This window comes from Silurus meridionalis, chromosome 6, assembly GCF_014805685.1.
Source record: "Silurus meridionalis isolate SWU-2019-XX chromosome 6, ASM1480568v1, whole genome shotgun sequence".
Classification (NCBI taxonomy): Eukaryota; Metazoa; Chordata; class Actinopteri; order Siluriformes; family Siluridae; genus Silurus; species Silurus meridionalis.
This window is the reverse complement of record NC_060889.1, coordinates 21,835,618-21,856,119: the sequence shown is the minus strand read 5'-3', so window position 1 is coordinate 21,856,119 and position 20,502 is coordinate 21,835,618. Positions and strand designations below refer to the sequence as shown.

At 39.6% G+C, this 20,502-nt stretch overlaps 2 protein-coding genes across 4 annotated transcripts; both read right to left on the bottom strand.

Annotated features, from left to right (window-relative positions):
- Nucleotides 1-492: 492 nt before the first annotated feature.
- Nucleotides 493-13,347, bottom strand: efs (embryonal Fyn-associated substrate). Of its 2 annotated transcripts, none has more exons than XM_046851492.1 (8): nt 13,136-13,347; nt 12,139-12,425; nt 9,265-10,539; nt 8,602-8,724; nt 6,842-7,762; nt 5,139-5,207; nt 4,472-4,729; nt 493-3,292 (listed from the first exon to the last, which is right to left on the bottom strand). In XM_046851492.1, the coding sequence occupies exons 2-8, from the start codon at nt 12,148-12,150 to the stop codon at nt 3,110-3,112; spliced, it is 2,841 nt and encodes a 946-aa protein (XP_046707448.1). In that variant the 5' UTR covers nt 12,151-12,425; nt 13,136-13,347; the 3' UTR covers nt 493-3,109. The 2 variants fall into 2 exon arrangements, with proteins under 2 accessions (XP_046707448.1, XP_046707449.1); XM_046851493.1 differs by having other exon boundaries at nt 4,472-4,687; nt 13,136-13,346.
- A 1,200-nt stretch (nt 13,348-14,547) lies between these two features.
- LOC124387289 lies at nt 14,548-20,455 on the bottom strand. Of its 2 annotated transcripts, XM_046851531.1 has the most exons (9): nt 20,395-20,455; nt 18,059-18,106; nt 17,911-17,967; nt 17,733-17,825; nt 17,489-17,527; nt 16,340-16,378; nt 16,191-16,217; nt 15,983-16,009; nt 14,548-15,637 (listed from the first exon to the last, which is right to left on the bottom strand). In XM_046851531.1, exons 1-9 carry the CDS (start codon nt 20,453-20,455, stop codon nt 15,336-15,338), a joined length of 693 nt encoding a protein of 230 aa, XP_046707487.1. In that variant the 3' UTR covers nt 14,548-15,335. The 2 variants fall into 2 exon arrangements, with proteins under 2 accessions (XP_046707487.1, XP_046707488.1); XM_046851532.1 differs by lacking the exon at nt 17,489-17,527.
- Nucleotides 20,456-20,502: the final 47 nt, after the last annotated feature.

Here is a 20,502-nt window from a genome sequence, read left to right as displayed (position 1 = left end):
CGGGCTGTCGCCGCGACGCTGGTAACGTGCTGACGTCACGCCGACGGACGTTTCCGAAAAGAGCCGAACGGCGCGCAAACAGCAGAACAGCGCGGCCGAGTGCGTCCTGTGCGTGCGTCTCTTCCGTTTAATCGTTTTACAAATTATTATTATTTAGAAACCGAATAAAATCGCATGTTAAACAGCAATCTGTCGAAAAAAAATGTCTTAATTTATATTTAGTTTAAAATGTATACATAACAATGAAAATTATTAATGAATCCTTCATGTGATATTTTTTTCGGGTCTATATCAGGCGATCAAATATTAAACACATCATATCATCCCTATTATACCTATAGGATATAATTCCTATAATATCTATATGATAAAATTCCTTGTATACCTATAGGATATCAAAATAACACCTTTATCATTCCTACAATACATATCAAATCACTCACAAATATTCACAAAAAGCCAAGCGCAGAGCAATAAATACTTCTAGACAAATTCATTTTAACAAAAAAACTGTATTTGAAATTAAATTGCATTAATGACAAGTACCGGAGTAGGTCAAGCTCCAATAAGCACCCAGAAAGTTGTAAAACAAGGAAAAGGAAATGAGTGTAAAAAATACATTCTGGTACAAAAAGGAAGGAAAAACATCTCCACATTACATTAAAGTAACGTTTTGACTTGTTGCATGGAGAAATCCCTGGTTACATGTGCATATATATTTTATGGGAGGGGGGAATCATGCATACATTTACTAAAATAAAAACAATAAATACGAGTAAAATGATTTCTGTAAAACCAACAAAGCACAACACAAACTTATTTTTAACAGTTGAACAGTGAGTATTAAAAAATTGTCATAGAAGCCTCTGAATCTGAGATTAGTGTAAAGAGCTGTAGAGAAGTGTAATCAAACTAGAAAATGTCAACTATGAGTGTAATACTGAACTGGTCCACTTGGTGGCGGTGTAAGGCAGGGTAGAATGTGGCGAAAGAAATAAAGCTGAGCTTTGTACGCCTTTGTGTTTTTTCAAATACCCTTGCTTTACAATGCTCCCTGTAGCAATCACTTGTCAACTTTCCGCCATTTTCCCTTGCTAGACCTTTTCCACATTTGTGACATCACAATTTACTCATCACACAGTGCACCAAGTTTGGTATAAATAAGTACTCGTACCACACAAACTTATTTGTGTTCAAAACATATCCAGAAAGAACTGAATTAATCCACTTAATTCACATTGCTGCTTGTTGAGTGAAGCCAGTAGGGCACCAGCTTTAATCATCACCTCATAGCCAAATGCAGCATTTTATAACCAGAAACAAATCCAAATATTCACTTGCTGGGTGAAAGGAGCAAAACATCCCTGTTTGAGATGAGATCTGAACTTTTTTTAAACACTATGTTTACATTTGTACCCAGGTGTAAACAAAATAATTTGTTTTAAATATAACATGTGATTTTCATTTTTTCAATTGGGTTATACACTGCCATCTGGACATGACAGAACTCCTGTGCCTGTACAGAGGTCAAAGGAAGTGAACTTTTTTAAGAAATTGCTATTAATTTCTGCTCTTCGCTTTCCCGTCCTGTTTTTTTGACCTGGAAATTGACCGCAAGTTTCTTCGAGCCGTTATAATCGTGTAGAAATATTAATATTGCATGTATTCATATGCCTAAAGCTGCACTATTCTAGAATAATATGGCAATAAATGTAATGGCAATAAGAAGTTTTGTTGGCATCTTTCGACTCATCCGACATGTCTGTACATGACCTTAAAGCGAACACTGAAAAGGTGATGAAACAATATACAGGGCGTTTTCCATCGCGTTGCTGGGAAAAGCGCATCTTAAAGACGAAGATTAAGACAATGAAACATATGGAATATTTGTAACGATGTCCCAGTGTTGTGTCTTGACTCTGTATACCGGAAAGTGTAACCATGAGGACGCAGGACAGACAGGCAACAGGCTCGTGTCTGGACTTGTGGATGCTCCACAGAAAGTTAAGAACAGCCCATGCTCATGAATTGTTCCTGCCTACATTATTATACAGTATTTCCAGCAATTCTTACTAAAAGCTGATTGATTATATATTGTCTGGATTCCAGTTGAAGTGCGAAAAGATTACAACTTTCCACATAGAGTATATCTGCTTCTGTTTTTGGTTTTTTAATGATGGTTTATTGATTAAAATAGTGGAGAGTATTTTCCCAGAACTGCATTCCCATGGTCATGCTTTTGTCTGTACATGCAGAACCGGCGGTGACGCGAGAAAAAATGGGGACAAAAAAAGAAAGAAACGGACGGCTGTGAGAAATAGACAGAAAAGAAGGAGTGAAACCTGCTTGACAGGTTTCACACTTATTCACCATCGTGGGAAAAGACAAAATTACAAATGATCGCAGGAAAAAAAGAAAAAAAAAAAAGATCCCTGCTTCAGGTGGCCCAACCAATTCCCTTAGAAATAAAAACCTTTTTGAATTTCTGCACAAACACACATCGAAGCCGATACTAAATATGCTTATGAAAAGCAAATGTGTCACATGAGATTTAAGGGCAGAGGGAGGTGAAATGAAGGCTACGTAAAAAAAAAAAAAATACAAAAAAGTACCCAGTAGCCTTTTGTTTTGTACACATGAAAAGGAAAATAACTGCACCTGACGTAAACAAGAGTTACCATCCCAGCAGTTGCCGTAAACCGAACCAATACAAAAAAAAAGAAACCACGACGAAACGTGCAACGCGTGTCCTCACACCAAAACAAATACCCACCAATAAGTTAAGACACACAGACGTGTGCTAGGCACAAATAAAGATAAACAAATCACAAACCGGTACAGTCCCACTTACACACACACACACACACACACACACACACACACACACACACACACACACACACACACACACACACACACACAATCGTATATAAACCATCTCGAGGCACAGTTCAACACTTCACCATCAAATCACTGAGTACCGGTGTGATGACACAATCATGATACCTTTTTGCCTACAAACACAAAAAAATGTAAGAAAAATACACTACAAATAAGGCATTGTCATGAAAAAAGGCATTGTCATGAAAAAAAAAAAAGACAGAAAACATCAAGATATTTCTGCTAGTCGCTGAAGGAGCCCAGAGAACCCAGCGGCATGCTGGGATAGCTCAGCCACTCTGTCCACCATTTCCTGTGTAGCTTGGACGGATGGGTAATTCTGAGCTGCATCTTTGGTGGCAACGACAACAGACTTCAGGGCCTGACAGAGACGTCCACTGGAGGTGGTGACCTGGAGACACAGTGGACAGGGCGTGAGAGTTGTTTTGTAGACCCCCCATGACATTGGTGGTGTTTGAGGTTTGCATGTAAGCTCATAGTACAGTGGCCTGCAGAATATGCTACACATCTTAAAATGCTTGGGCAAAACATAGCATAAAACATAAAAAGCACAAGAAATAGATGAACATGAATAAGAAGGGTGAGTGCTTATTGACCGCTGCATGCTTGTTTTTGATTGGCTACTGTAAACCGCAGGAAAAATAGAGGAAATATGATGCTTTGATTTGTGCTTATTTTTATCACGGACATTCATACAAAGTTATTTTTGATTTACTGTAACGGCATTAACACGAGAATGCCGACGCTGAAATCCTGTTCTGAGGAATAATCTGATCCAGAGAAAGAAACACAATGAGCGGTTTTGGATTCCGCTGTTTATTCGCGGCGAACTAGTTCCTGAAAAGACACCAATCTTTCTCAATGAGAATGCGATATTCGATAAATAAATGAAAATATAACCAAGTACTTTTGTCCATTTTAAGTTTGTGTTCATGTGTTTTCAAAATTCGACATGTGTTTGTTGCTGCGGTTTCTTATTCACTGTAGCACTTCTTTTTGGTTTGTTAATCTGTTTTGCACTTACAGACCACTAAATTATAGCCACCACTTCAGAGTTGTTGAAACGAATTGGCTGGAGAACCACACATGCCTCGAACAAGACTGATCACTAGTCAGTAAAGTCTTTCACACACACAGTTTAAAAATCCCTAAAATCACTGAATAAGCTCATGTTTAAAAAAAAAAAACACAAAACCATAGAAGCAAATTTGCTGACTGTTTAGAACTGGAGGAAGAAAAATAGTTCAAGGTTTTTTATTGGCTGAACCACTCGTGTAAGAAAAGCATTGAGCTTCGTACTGAATTTTTGTGGACACATGCGCACACACACACACACACACACACACACACACACACACAGAACTATTCACAGATGGTTAAAGTCAGTCATGCTTTGGCCGTAATCTATCAAGTAAATGTGCCCCTCCTTGCAGTAATAGTTATCACAATGACTATTCAGAACCAAACTGCAAGTCAGCAGCAGATACTTAATGTTTTTACAGCTAACGGTTATTCATTCATTCGACGCCTCTGGCATTACGGCGCACCGTATCTCTACATGCAGGCCCACCTTTGCCCTGAGGTCAGTGGAGCTGAGGAGTCGAGCGAGCGTATCTCCGATAAAAACAAGCTTGTGTGCCGTCACAATGAGACTCTTTCCTCTGGAAACAAAGATCCGCGGCGGCTGGTTCCCCTGGACGCTGCTGAACAGCGAGTCGATGGCATCGGCCAGGCAGGAGAGATGAGACAGGCTTTGGGATGAGTAGAAGGAGAGAAGCTCCGAGTCCTCAAGAGACAAAGAGACGGGGAGAGGAGGAGAGGGACTCAACTACATAAAAAAAGGGAGCAATTACTATATAATCACCTAACCACGACCAGCTGAGGGAACTATAATCAGCAGATTCCACCATCATTTCTTGAAGTATAATTGTAAGAAGTGTGTAAACATGACGTTTATGATTAATAGCGGTCACGTTCACTGATGGCATATGTGCCGATTCGAAATTTTTAATTGAATGATTAAAGTGACATTACAAATGCAGGCGATTGAATGGCTAATTATAATTATGTGTAAGATCATTAATCTTCAGGGAATCTTTTCTAATTTGTCAGAACAACTCAGAAAAAAACTAAGAGAATTAATGAAAACTGAGAGCAAGTCATTGTAAATCATTGACATCAGAACTGAGTTCTGCAAACACAAATGTTCCACTATGGATGTGTGTGTATTTGCTCACTCTGGTATCATTTGTAGAGATGACTTGCGAAGTTTCAACCTGAGAGTCAGGAGGTGGCTCAGGCTTTCCCTGAATTAGGACACACAATCAAATCTTAGTTAACAGAGCATGACAACAGAGCTGTTCTATTCCCTGGTTAGCGAAATGTACGTCTCGTTAACACTAATTATCAATTGTAGAATTCAGAAGACTGTAATACACATTTTGGATTCCTCACTATATCTATATCTATATCTATATCTATCTATCTATCTATATATATATATATATATATATATATATATATATATATATATATATATATATATATATAATTTTTTTTTTTTTTTTCTTTTCCTAGGAACACGCAAAAACCCTTCTTCAACCCACAGTGTAAAACGCTAACAACTTCATTAACTCGCATTTAGTCATTATTTCCGTACTGCAAGTTCCTAAACTAAATGTTAAAAGCATTTTTATCAGTGCACTGTGAGTACGGAACAGCTATCATATAGATGGAGCTACAAATAGCGAAGGTCATTGCTTGGTGAAATGCAATCCTTACAGCTTCGTCATGTGTCATCACTGACTCGAATCAGACAACTGCCATTTCGAGTTGGGGGAAAAAAAAAAGTGCTGTCTATCTAAAATGGCTTTCAAACGGTAAGACATTCCAGTAACAGTCAAGTCCAATGGAAAACACTGCAAAAGATAAATCTGGACTTAAAGCTCTAAAACAGTATTGCCTCACACAAATGTCATATGGGAAATTATGTCACCATTCCGCATTCTCAAATCATTTCCCCTGCTTTCACAGATGCTTTTACATTATAGGAAATGGACACAGAACTCCACCTAAGCAGTTCGAAGTTTATCTTAGGAGCTATACATTTATAGAAATCACTCAGTTTGACAACCAAATCACCAGCACAAGTTTTATGGAAATTTGTATGGGTTGCATAAATTCTCTGAGAACAGAAGACTAAAAAAGGCAGATTTCAGTGAACCAGTTAATTGTAGTTTCAGATATATTATGGAATCACACTTATCCAAGAAGTCTGACTTTATAGTTTCCTCACTGCTGACTTATATTCATTTACATTCCCTTATCCAGAATTTTTTATCTGTTGCTCAGGGGCCCAAAAGGGGCAACATACATGGTGTGGCTGGGATTTAAACAAATGACCTTCACATGACCTCCAGGTCGAATAACAATAGGCTACCACACCACTGATAATTTTGTCCAAAAACACATGCAATGCATTTCCATTTATCACTGTTTGCCTGTTTATTTGCATGTTCCTCACTCCAGTGGTTTTTGTGTTTTTCCAGCTGCAACTCCTGAAAAGTTTCACAACCCCTCTGAACTCCTGCAACTCATACCGCAGCAAGCTCAGTTTCTCTGCACATATAACGAAACGACACTAAATAAACAGTTGCCGGTGCAATCAAATAGGAAGACATGGCATTAATGATTACAGCAAAAAGAAATCTTTTAAGAAAGAAGAACAATTAGGCATTTGGATTCTGTCGGTTTGTTTTGCTATGGATAAAAGGATGTGGTAGATTAATACCATGATATTGTGAAATCATGACACAACATCTATCCTTATTCAGGGTGGAGACCAGGTACGATATCAGTGGTTGAGGATATAGTTGAAGCTATAATGACACAGCGTTCATGTATGTGACATGAGAGTGATGCAATGAAGCCATATACTGACCTGCAGCTTGACGTATCCTACACTGTCTCCTGCAGGGTACAATGGAGGGGGAGGTGTTAGCCCGATCCCTGCATACTCATTCCCTTGCTCGTCGTCACTCATCTCTCCAGCAAGGGGAAGAGATACTGGTGCTGGGGGTAACGGAAACGCGGGAACAGGAGGAGGGGGGAGCGGGCGCTCCTGGATCCAACTGCCCTTGCGAGATCCCATTCCCCCTGCCATGGGTTTTACCTCGGCAACCGGCAAAGCAGGGAGAGGCCTCCTTGAGAGAGACTCTTGAGAGGGCAGACGGGGTCTTGTTTGACTCTGCAAAAAGGTGGCGGTGTCTTCAAGAGCTCGGCGGACCATCGTGAGCAGACCGTCCGCTGGAGGGGAAGAACCGCACACCGAGAGGGCAGGAAGGAGGTCTGCAAGGCGAGACCATGCTTGTTGAAGCGAAGGTGGACCTTCGCCAGAATGTCCCGCTTTCCAAACAGACACGATCTCAGCCAGCGATGCGGCCAGGTCCCGGGAAGGTGTGCCGGCGACCGAGACTGAGCTCAGAGCTGTTTGGACGAGAGAAGAGAGAGAGCTTTTCCACTGGATGTCACCTGACCCTGTGCTGGATGCGGAAAGACGGCACGCGGGAACGTCCAAGGAGAGAGCGGGCATGTCGTAAATGCCACCGTCTACTTCAGAGACATCCTCAGACACTAATTCTGACTTTCCAGAGTTAGGGATGGAGAAAACCTCAGCGTTTCCTCTGGCTTCACCCACTGATCCAGGCATTTCACCAGAGTCTAAAGGCAGACCTGGAAGACTTGGAACGCTGTACACGTCTTCTTCTATGTCTTCGCTCAGTGGAAGTGTTGCCGGGACATTGTAGGTCTGCTGCTGGAGGTCTGAGAGAGGATTCAAGGCATGGGTGGGAACGTCGTAAATCTGACACGCAGAAAAAGAGAGAGAGATGGAGAGCGAGAGCGAGAGAGAGCGAGAGCAAGAGAGAGAGAGAGAGAGAGAGAGAGAGAGAGAGAGAGAGGATGTTATTCACATGGACTACAGAGATGTTCTTTTTAGACCCCCATAGGCATCTGTCAATAGCAGCTACAGCTGAATTTAAAACAGACAATAGTCTTGTTCACAAGACAAGTCACTTTTTAGAGCTGAACTCTCTCCATCTTTCCAACACTGGGTGCTGTGTATAAAGGGTAAACTGTGCTCCATTTCTTCACTATTGTGATTTCTTAACAGAGAGCTGGCTCTATATCCTTTCCCTGCAATGACGCAGGCTCTCAGTGGCCTTGTTGAGCGCTCTTGTGGCTTAATGTTGGCCTAGAATCAGAGCACGGACGTGGAAGCTGTACTTTCCACTGCCTTATTAAAGGGGGAGAAAAAAAGCAAAATCTCTGGATTAAGTGTGTCATTAAACCCCTGTAAGCAGTAATTACATATTTATAGATATAATTATACATCTGTTAGAGGTGGATGAAAAGGGGGTAACGCCACAAGCGTATCTGTGGTAACTGTTATCGTTAAAAGAAAGTGTCACACCAGCTAGTCGTCCTAAGACAGACGGGTGTGACCAGCTGAGCGAGAGGAAGGCGACAGACTGAAGGATTTAGCTCACAGCAGTGAAAAACAGGTGTGGCCCTTAAACGGAGGAATGAGTTTTTGTTTGTGAGAGAGATGAAACTGCCATTGAGAAGTGATTGTAGGAACAATGACATGCTGAAAAATAAAAAAATCGGTTGCATAAAGCGTCTTTCACGTTGCTCTTTTACCTCCAAACCCTGCTCTGTGTGTAAGGGGACGGCACGGGGGGTGTTATAGATGCTCTCGCTCTCTTCAACAGATACTGAGGAAACTGGCTGCTGCCATCTGTTTGTAGGAGGCGTATCATACACCTGTAGAAAGGACAAATCTATTACAAATCCATCACATGTAAGAGCTAAAGCGTAAAAACTGGCAACTCATTCGGCCAAACAAAGTAAACACACAAATCCACTCTGGTAATTTGAGCTTTAGATCAAACTGTAAGCACACAGTCACACAAGATTCACTATATTTCCAAAAAAATCAAGTAATTATAGACTGCTCAGATTTGATGTTGACAATACATTGGTAGCATTAGCTAACTAGCAGCTAGCTATTTTTTGTTTAGCAGTTCCACCATTTTGCTTTCCGAATACAAAAAAATAACAACACGGCATCTTGTTACACTGTCATGTTTTGCAAAATTTGCCAGTTCACCCATATAATCACAACCAAACTCAAATTTCTAATATTAAAAAGTGCAACATGGTGATTCTGTTTCAGAAATATCAACCAACTGTGCCAAGGCCCAGGTTCATTGTTAACTTCAAGTACAAACAACTCCACCCGTATAAACATAATAGTGTAGTTTTACGGTAAATGTGGTTATCTCCATTCATCTTTGTTTTTACCTGGTCACCATGGATTCCATCATCAGAATCTATGCACTCTTTCTGCATCGTCTGCAGGTCCTTTCTCTTCTCGCCCTCTTTACACGTCTGTCTTTGTTTGTCGTCTGTCACACTCTCTGTGGGTGTCTGCATAGTGGGTTTTGTGACCGGTGATGCTGCCTGACCCTGAGGTAAATCCTTCCGAGTCACACTCCTAACTGGCGGTGCTGGTGGAGGAGGCTTCCGGCCAAAGTTAGGAGACCCTGGCAGACCTGTTTTCCCAGTTCGGACAAACAGAGGGGATCCCTTCACGGAAGCTTGTGATGTTTTTCCACGACCTACCGGGGGAGTGGCACACTGACCCTGCGGTCTGGTAGCTGACCTGCTTGTAGGGGGTGTGTTTACATTCTGTCCTGAGGCAGCCGATACCACCACAGATCCAGCAGATAGTTTACGCTCGGCTTGTGGAGTCCTTGTCATCGCTGTCCCTGGCGTAGTTGGACTTTGGTACATTCCTGGAACCTCCTGACTGGCTTTAGCTTGGCTGATTACACCATCTTGAAGCCCTATAACAGGAGTAGTGTTCACGGGAGTCTGATAAAAATCCTCACCGGGTAAAGTTGCCACAGTTGGCCGAGGAACCAAATAGCAGGCATCTGAGTGACCTGGGATGCTCGAGTCTCTCGCGTTCAGATAAGCAGCCTCGCCACCTGAATCGGCTGAAGATCTGGGCACAGCACTGGGTGACAGGTACACTGACTCAGGAGCACCCTGAGATCTGTACTGTGCCCCTAGTGGTGCAATTGTGGCAGGAGTCTGATACAATGAACCCACTTCTCCTGCCCGTCCTCTGAGAGAAGGTGAGCGTGGACGTCCTTCAACACCAATATCTGCCCATTCAGGCCGTGGCCTGGCACCAGAACTGGAATGGGAGCGTGGGCGACTGCTGGGTCCCGAAGCCCCTCCAGGACTCTGGTACACCCCTTCAGCCAGACTTGGAGGAGAGAGATACACTCCATCGCCATCTTCTAGGCGGTGGCCGTTAACATGTCCCTGATGGACAGGAGAAAGATAAACCGAGTCCACACTGGGAGCACGGCGAGCTTCTGGTGCTGTATGGAGGAGCCGTAAACGATTAGCAGGGGCGATGCCTTGGCGTCCGTGAAGAGAGCAAAGCCACCAGCCTGGCAATCCATCTTGCTCCTGCTCGAGCACCATCAAGATGTCACCTTTCCGGAAAGCCAGCTCTTCCGGACTCTCGGCTGCATTGTCATACAACGCTTTCGCTAGCACCGTCTGGTAAGAAATGAAAATGAAAAAAGAGAGAAATCACAAAAGAAAAAGAGATTTAGATTAGCATGACAGTCATAGCTTAGAGAGACAGATAAGAGTGACAGAGATAGTTAAGGGGGAAAACAGATCAAGGCCCAATCTCGGCATGGAAAAAAAAGAAGTTTATTGTACAGAGTATTTGCTAGCACTGTCTGAGAAAAAAAAGAAAAGGATAAAAAAAATTAAGTGGAAAAGATACAGAATGAAATAAGAATTCAAATTTAGATTGACACTGCTACAGTGAGAGGACTAGCCGCTTGGCTAAATGGAAATGGAAGCGATTATTGGAAATAATTAAAGAGATAAAATACATCAATTCATGTAAAAAAGAAGGGAAAGAGCAAAAAAATTCAAACGTGTCAAAAAAAAAAAAAAACGGTTTCTTTGCGTTTTAATCGTTAAATATTAAAATGCGGAATAGACCTCGTTTTACATGTGGGTATTCAGTGCATATAGAGGGGACAGTCAGCTGTATCAAACCACACCAGCATACCAGAAATGCCATTCATATCACAATCTGGCTAAGAGAATCCACTGAGTTCAGATTTAAAGACTTAAATCAATTTCTCCAGGGTCACTCTGCAGAGATCCACCTCGAGTGAATATTACTCTGGTTTGACTTACACAAGTATTACTGGCAGAACAGGATTAAACCAAGCAGGCAAACATTAAGGCAAGCCAAACATAAAGACCAATTACACAGAATAACTCACACAAACTACCCATGAGATAAAATGACCTTGGTTTTTTTTTGCTTGCTTGACAAACAAAAAGTGGCAGAAGCTGCGAAAAGACTGACGGAGGTCAGAAAAGTCTCTAAAACCAACGGTTACATCGGCTTTTCTCTCAATACAGAAAGCAGCATCACCTCAATAAGAAGTGTGTACAAGTCGAACAGCCTGATTCTTTCAAATGAGAAACAAAATTGATTTCTTTTACTCGCAGCAGTTTAATAAACCTGAGCAAGTTTTGAAAAAGAGATGATGGTTAATGTTAAATCTCATTTTCTATGAAGTCCTCACATCTGTCCAATTGGCATTCAAATAATCCAGGTGTGTGTCCATTACACGTGCAGCATCGGGGCTATTCGGAAAAGTCTCACGCAAAAGGAGTCATCGTTCTAGTTGGTAGAGATGAGCATTGTCTCTACTGACTGACAACTGGTTACTAACCCTACACATATGGTAAGTGTGACTTTACTGGCCGCCTTTATTAAAGCACAATAGAGTCAATAAATAAATGAGAGCCAAAGAAAGGGAGCAGATGATAATGAGAGGGGGAGGGGGTTCCACATCTGTCCCCTGGTTTTAGGGGTCCTTTTGTCTTCCGCTCAGGCATTACCTCTCTCATTTTCTCTGTCTTTCTCTGTCTCTCTCTCTCGCTCTCCCTCGGGGGGGAATGAGACAAGCTGAGCCCCGATCACTTCTCCTCCCATTTCCCTGAGGGATTTCAAACGATTGGTCCCAACAGCAGTGGATTTAACAGTGGTGAATGTTAAATACCAAAGTTTGCATGTCAGTCTTTTATGGGCTTTCGATTAAAAAAAAAAAGACACACACTTACAGAGAGGGACATGACTGCAACCGATGTCTGCGTCCAAGCTCGGCCCGGGTGTTCGTCGGTTCTGATCGAATGTTTTTTGTTTTTAAATAAAAATTTCCGCGTCACTTATGTAGTGTGTGACCCATGTGTACATCTATCCGAGCCAGGTGTTGACCCAGATGTGGCGTAGACCGGCGTTTGATCAGAAACACACGTTTCTTAGCATCAACGAGGGTCGGTCGCACACTGCAGGTCGTCTTCCTCGCTGTGTCACATCGTCTTCCATAACGTCATCTCCTCATCTGTACCTGAAGATTCAAAATGTACAAATGTTTTCATATTTCATTTCAAGGAAACTATTTCATGAGCAGTGCAACAAAAAAAAAAGTGGTAGTCAAGTGCTCATAATTACAGCATTTACAGCCTCGAAACATTTAATGAGCTCCTATTGGGTGTCAATAAGATAGTAATAAACAGTTTGTTCACAGGATAATAAAATGGGAAATGGGTTCATTCGTTCCTGTGATGCATAATAGTGAATTAAACACCATTTTGGTTTTGATACATTTACCTTTTTTATACTATAGTTACATTTGTTACCTGCCCCATGTGTCATTATGATTCAGGAGAGTGTGTGTGAGACAGATAGGAGGCACGTGATGAATATTTAGTGGATTTTTTGGCTTTTTGAACGACCACGTTTCGTTTCCAGCTCAATAAACCCCATTAAAGAGAGAGAAAGAAAGAGAGAGAGAGAGAGAGAGAGAGAGAGAGACTACTAACGCTACCATCTCACGTTCACAACAAAAGGACGTCCACGTACAGCTGAAATGTGTTTTTTTCAGTGAAGATTATGCGATTCCCAGATTTCCATTATGGATGTCTGGGAAGAGCAAAGAGGAAAAACTGGACTCGTTTTTCAACAAAGGAGCTTAAGTGAAAATCGGCGTGAAATAAATCCGTTTTAAATAAATAAATGAATAGAAAAATATATATACGTGGATAAACGACGTCTTACCGTCACTCCGCCGAGCAAGACATCACGGAAAAGCAAGACGGGGCGGAAAAGACGCTCCTGGAAAACCGCGCTGTAGGTTTTTTTTGCGATTCTTCGCTGTTTTTTCGTGCTTCATTTGCCTTGCTCCATTTGCTCGGCCCTACCCCCGGCCTTCTGCACGGGCCACTCGGGTTTGGGATTACACACACACACACACACACACACACACACACAGCTCCCCCCTTTACAATAATGAAGCCCCAGGCGCTCTGCCCCCTGCTGGACAACTGCGGGAGAAAAAAAACAGCAACTCAAATCCCACTGTGAATTAATCATATATACAATACAGTACTTTTCACACTTCATAATCTAAGAAGTTTTTATTATTATTATTATTATTATTTTACAAATAATTGCATTATATACGGCGTTATAACTGCCACTCTTGTTCGTTGCTTCATGAAGCCTTCAACTAAAATAAAGTCTTCTACATAAACTGAAAATGATTAGTATGTGAAGAATAGAGCACACAGACCTTTTGGTCCTCTTAGATTTGCTTCCTCAGCTCAGACTACACCTGTTACACTGAATTTAATTTTGGCACGTGGTGTGTGTGTGTGTGTGTGTGTGTGTGTGTGTGTGTGTGTGGTTGTGTGGTATGGAGAAAGGGGAGGAGGGGTATGTTTTTATATCTTGTTGAGGACCATATGTCCCCAGAAGGACAGTACTATCTTACAGTTTTGTGTAGTTCTCACCATGATAACAGCCTTTTTATTTTTATAAAAAGCAAAAGAGGTAAAATAGCTGCATTACTGATTAAGTCAGTGCAGGGACACACATTGCGAGTGTGTTGGGGGAGGACATGTGTATTTATCACTCTTGAAGGGAACAAATGTTCTATGATTCAAAACTGTGACAGGTTTGAAGTTGTGGGTCTGCCTGCTATTAGCCAGTCAATAATGGGAGCTTTTTTTTTCTTCAAACCAAATTAATGCATTTTCAGAAAAGTTCCAACTAGCTTTTCTAAAGAGCCATGGATCACATTTTAGTTACAATTAGACAGACTGTATCGCAGTAGTATTTTACTACAGTAATACACAAGTTGATGAAGTGTTAAAAGTGTTAGAGCAGCGTTTTTTTCTGGTCTGATTTTCTCCACATGTTCTCATTATTTTAACAAATATTACAGTGCTTTGAAAATAAAGAAAGCTAAATATGTTCCCTATACACATGCTATACTTATGTGGCACGTAAGGACCACCACTGCTAAATGTTTACTTTTTTCAACAGATCAACAGTCCATTATCTCATATTTGCACACATTAGATCAGTAGTTTTTGTCCACTGCTGTATGTTCTCCTTGCTCTGATTCACCCGACTCAGTGAATGATAATGACCTCATTAACTGAATCAGACAAGAAAAAAAAAACATATATAGTACAATATATTTTTTATTGCAAATGTTCTGCACTGAACATTCAAAACACATTAAGTTCTTTAGAATGACAAGGAACAGTGTGAACTTCCCAGTTTACTTCCAGCTGCTCGCCTGTTTCGGTGTGGGAGTATTAATTAAACCTCTTACAGTATTTAAAATCTCATCTTCAATTATATTTTCAGAACAGAACAGGTGAGACGATATGATTGTTGAATGTGCCTGTGCCCACAAACATTTTATAACATTTAAAGGATATAATACACACTAACTTTAAAACATCCTACAATATTTATACAAACAGGGAGGCATATCAAATAGTCACTTTCCACAAGGGAAACCATCACTCATAAAGAGAGAGAGAGAGAGAGAGAGAGAGAGAGAGAGAGAGAGACTGATCATTTCCTGCCCTTTACACGCTAATAGATTATGAGTTGTATTTTGCAGGTTGATGTACAGATTTTTTGGGGCTATTTTCAATAATAGAAGTTCAAAATGAGTTTGAAAACACATTAAAAGCAATAAAGCTGCTTTGAAGGCACATTAATAGCTCATTAAACTGACCTACTCAAACAAATGTAAAGAGCCACTCTTGGGTTTCCTCCATCTGAACTTGAACAGATGCATAGAAATGAAGTTTTTCTTTAAAGGTGGTAAGATAAGTGTGTAGGTGACGTTTAACCACTGAATCGTAGAAGGACACTTGACCTCTTGCGTAGTCCAAATACAGACCAAGTCTAGCCGGAGTGACGTGTAGTGTCGGAGTGACTTTATTATCGTTGATTATTATTTTACCCCCTGTTGAGGCGATGGTCCAAATGCCACCAGCAGGATGTGTATCAGGGGTGCTATCTGCATCAAAGACTCAGTGCGTAGACCCAGAGTCCACGGCACACTCTGCGTCACCTTCAGCTCATAATAAGACCTGGTGTTCAACAGGTTCTTGGACGAAACACAGATACACACCAGGTATGTCTCGTCCGTCGGGACACGGGGAGGACTGCTAAATGATGCTTGGTAGAGACTTTTACCATCATTGCTCACTTTGAGGAGATAGTGAGCCGAATGAGGGTTAAGAGTCATATCAGCTGTTGACAAATATCAGTAAAAATTAATTAAAAAAATATTCCATCAACAATGAGAAGCATTCATTAGAAATACACCCAACTAGTTGTTAGGCTGCTTGACACTGGGTTGTGTGTTTTACAGAAAATTAAACAATTACAGGAAATCTATTGGATATTACAATAACATATAGGTGGCTGACTGAGTGTGTTTATTCTGTCTGATATCCAGCATGCATATGTTACAGAAACAGTGTGAGCCACAATAATGCTATGAATCTGCACAGCTGCATTTCAGCTGAAGATACGTCACAAATGTGTCATTTCTTTGACATGGCAGTACAATTTATACAATTTATGTTACTGTACCTTTAGCTGCTACAATCCAACTCCACACTGTAAACAAGCAGAGAGAATCATTACACCTCAACAGAACATGACACCGAAAAGGTTTTGGAAAAAAATAAAAGACAAATTAAAACTAATCTATAATTAAACTGGCAGCGGCACCAATTTAAGTTAAGCATTTAAGAATTTGAAGACAGAGCAGGCAAGTGTAAGGAAACATGTTTCTCACCTTCCTCTGGAACAATGCCTTCTTTCCCTGGTGGGAATACAAACAGGGTAAAACATTATTCTGGACATGTCAGACAAGAAATACACTCATGCATATTTACGTGGCTGAAATGCCAATGATTATTACAACAATGCCAATTCGGGACTCACTTGACAAGCTTAGAAACTCCTTAGAAATATCTGATAATCCTGAAGGAGAAAGAGAGAGAGAGAAAGAAAGAAAGAAAGAAAGAAAGAAAGAAAGAAAGAAAGAAAGAAAGAAAGAAAGAAAGAAAGAAAGAAAGAAAGAAAGAAAGAAAGAAAGAAAGAAAGAAAGAAAGAAAGAAAGAAAGAAAGAAAGAAAGAAAGAAAGAAAGAATTGTTAATGTTCTGGTGACACAGCTGCATTTTGACCATATAATACACAGTTATAGAAAGAAGGTATTTATAATTTACTATAAAACATCAACCAGATTGGAGTCTTTTTTTTAAGTCTGGTTGCTCATGTTGTCTTAGGGAGCTTGTCCTTACCACTGTAGCTTCTGCCTTTTTCTCATTATGAATATATTTTAAATTTATATCCTGATCTGATATATTTCTATAAAGCTGTTTAGTGACAATGTCCATTGTTAAATGCACTATATTAAACATTTTTATATTTTTTACTGAAGTATGGTGCTAAAGTACTAAAAAAGTATTTTTTAAAGTATTTTCATTTGGGGAGACTTTAACTTTACTACATTTCAAAGTCAAATAATATGAGTGGATAAAAACTTAACCCGGTCAAACACACAGCAAGTCACCAATCTGGGTTTTGAACTTGTGATTGCCACTTGGTGGTATCTAATTAGAGTAAACATACAGTTTAGTGTCAGTTTAACAGCAAGCAGAACATTTAGAAAGGAATAAATGCTGGAAGAAACTCCTGACTCGATCTTGCTACAGCACCCATGGCCTTATTCACACAATTCTTTTTTTGGGACGCATGATCATTTTAATTAGATATCAATTAGAGTTTGACTCATTAATATCACTTTATGTAGAGACTGGTGTGCTAAGAGTAACATTAATTAAATTAAATTTAACATTAATTACATTTAAATTAATTAAATTAAATCAAAAACCTGCACTTTAACAGGGTGTGTAGACTTTGTAACTACTGTAATTACCCAAGTCGTATATGAAACAGATTAACAAAACTGTAAAGCTCCTTTAGTGCAAACCTGTATAATTATTTAATAAAGATTTTAGAGACACTTTAAGTGATTAGACGCCATTATGGAAGTTCATCAATCAGTATTATTGGAGAATAGCATTTACCTGAGTAAAGCTGCTCACTCACTTCCATTAATCTATAAGCTGTCAAAGTGAGAAAGTGTTGCAGTTCATTTAGTGTTGTTAATCAAAGCAATGTGAAATCATCTAACATGCAAAAAAAAAAAAAAAAACATATTCAAATAATCCTGATCTGATTTTCACATCCGAAGCTTGTTGTTTAAATTGCAAATTTGTTCAATGAAATCTATCATACAAACATCCTGAAAAAAAAATTATCTTCTCTCACCAGTGATAACAACTCCACCAAAGAGACCGAGAATAATGATGGCGATGATCGTAGCTGAAATGTTCAGAGTCCTCCTCGACAGAGTGACCGTGTCTACAGAGAGCATAGACAGTATAATAAATGTGAAACCTGTTTACTGAAAATATACTCAATTGTATAATTTTATTAAAGCTTTTACCTTCTGTATTGTGTGTTGTTGCAGCCTGTGCAGATGTGTTATTTTGCTGGTTGCCAGCTAGGCATCATAATCAAACAACAGATATAATTCATTAAATATACATTTTTACTGATACAACAGTTATGATTTATAATAGATCATTTCCTACCCTCATCTCCAGCCTCAGGGTTGTTGTCTGAGGAACTACCAAGTATGTCTAGAAAAACAGATGAAGTTGAAGTGAAAGATATTCTGGACAAGGATTTAGATTTAACACAATTCTTATTTAAATGATTCAACAATCCATTCCAGTTAAAGATCTTCATTTGAATAGAAATAAGGGGGGAGAAAAAGGGGGTATGTTTGTTGCACTGCTAGAAATCACAAATTGTTATTATTGTTATGATTATTTATGCTATTATATTACATTTTAAGTTTGAATAGCTATAACTAGAATTAGGGTAGATTAGTGGTTAAAGAATTGGACTTTTAAAGGTTGTGAGTTTTTAATGCTGCTCACGTGTCAGGGGAGTTACTGCTTCTCACCAGCATAACTCCCCGTTTATGAAATTAGCTTTGTGTGAAAATGCTACACTGTGTTACACACTATACTTAATAATAATAATAATAATAATAATAATAATAATAATAATAATAATAATAATAATCGATAAAAAGAAATGAGGACGATCTAAAGTTATCTCGGGACGGGGTTGCCAGATTGAGACACACCTCCATTCACATCCTGAAAATATACTACTGTTCTTTTGAGACACGTAACCTGTGATAGGTTTAAACATTTGTACATAATCATGCATACGTACATTGGATGTAGTTAATTCAAACCTGCCTACGTATTTATAAATATAGTGATTATTAATAATTTCGTCATTTTGCGGGGTAAGTATGCTCTTATTTGGCAACCCTAATGCAGCTCGATTCACGACTAATATAATTAGATTTACATTTTGAAATGTTCATTTGTTTTTGTTTGACAGATAAGTTTCATTTTCAGGTAATTGTAAAACTAAAATACTAAAAAATGCCAAAAGCTAAAACGAATGTACAGTATGATGTAGTGTTATATGTGATTATAATATTCTTTGTCAACTTTGTCGCGCTCTGTTTGCAGCAGCGCTCTCCAGTGGACGAGAGGGGAAATGTATTTTCCGGATTTATTTTTTTTACTTGTAAAAAAATAATTAAATAAATAAAAATTGTAATTAATTCCCGAAACAGTTTAGGTTAGGTCTAATAAATTACTGGTGACCAGATGACATACCAGTAGAAGCATGGAGATGTTTAGCAGAGAAGGCAGTTGAGTTTTTAACAAGATTGTTTAACAGGATTTTGTAAGGTGAGAAGATGCCTGAGGAATGGAGAAGGAGTGTGCTGGTACTGATCTTTAAGAATAAGGGAGATGTGCAGACCTGCAGTAACTACAGGGGAATAAAGTTGATCAGCCACACCATGAAGTTATAGGAAAGAGTAGTGGAAGCCAGGCTGAGAGAAGAGGTGGCCATCTGTGAGCAACAGTATGGTTTCATGTTGAGGAAGAGCACCACAGACGCATTATTTGCTTTGAGAATGTTGATGGAGAAGTACAGAGAAGGTCATAAGGAGTTGCATTGTGTGTTTGTGGATTTAGAGAAAGCGTATGACAGAGTGGCAAAAGAGGACTTGTGGTATTGTATGAGGAAGTCAGGTGTTTCAGAGAAGTATGTGAGGGTGGTGCAGGACATGTATGAGGACAGTGCGACAGCAGAAAAAATTGTGCAGTAGGAACGACAAACTGGTTCAAGGTAGAGGTTGGACTGCATCAAGGATCGGCTCTGAGCCCTTTCCTGTTTGCAGTGAGTATATTAGAGGGACAGCACATGTAGGACGTTTTGGAGACAAGGTGAGGGGGGCGAGATTGAGATGGTTTGGACATGTGCAGAGGAGGGACATGGGGTATATCGGTAGGAGAATGCTGAGGATGGAGCCACCAGGAAGACCAAGGAGGAGGTTTATGGATGTGGTGAGGGAAGACACGTAGGTAGTTGGTTTAAAAGAGGCAGATGTAGAGGACAGGGGGGTATGGAGACAAATGATCCGTTGTGGCGACCCCTAATGGGAGAAGCCGAAAGAAGAAGAGGAAGAAGAAGAAGAAGAAAAAGACTACAAATGCACAATCAACCTATACTGTACATTAGAATAATATACATGGTTGATATATGGACAGAAGTCAAAGTTAAAAATTTTATATATAAAAAAATAAAAAATGTGTAGATCTAAAATTACACAACACAAAAAATATTTTATAATCAATATTTTTACGATTTTTTTTTATTTTACCAGAGGCATACAAGGCTAGTGTTTGTTTCTTTAATTAAGGAAATGTGTTTGGAAAGAACATAAAACATTTTTTTCTGTTAGAATATAAATAATATTAAATATAGATATGAGTAGAAATATTGAACATAAAAGTCTACGATTGTTTTTTATTTAAAATTTATTAAATACCTTTCAAAGTGACGTGCACCCTATCAGATTCAGTTGTAGTCATAATTTCTTCCGCAAACATGGCCGCCCAATAGAAAGCACTAGGACGAATACCAAATACATCCTAAC

What these genes read in the sequence shown, in the direction of transcription:
- efs (XM_046851492.1), bottom strand. An exon ending in ACACAGAGCAGGGTTTGGAG is followed by an intron (nt 7,763 to 8,601) that starts GTAAAAGAGCAA and finishes TCTGCGTGTCAG; the next exon opens with ATTTACGACGTTCCCACCCA. An exon ending in TCTCTACAAATGATACCAGA is followed by an intron (nt 4,730 to 5,138) that starts GTGAGCAAATAC and finishes TTTTTTATGTAG; the next exon opens with TTGAGTCCCTCTCCTCCTCT.
- LOC124387289 (XM_046851531.1), bottom strand. Translation starts at nt 20,455, where the DNA reads ATGTTTGCGGAAGAAATTATGACTACAACTGAATCTGATAGGGTGCAC. An exon ending in GGAGTTTCTAAGCTTGTCAA is followed by an intron (nt 16,218 to 16,339) that starts GTGAGTCCCGAA and finishes TATTCCCACCAG; the next exon opens with GGAAAGAAGGCATTGTTCCA. An exon ending in AGGCATTGTTCCAGAGGAAG is followed by an intron (nt 16,010 to 16,190) that starts GTGAGAAACATG and finishes GCTTGTTTACAG; the next exon opens with TGTGGAGTTGGATTGTAGCA.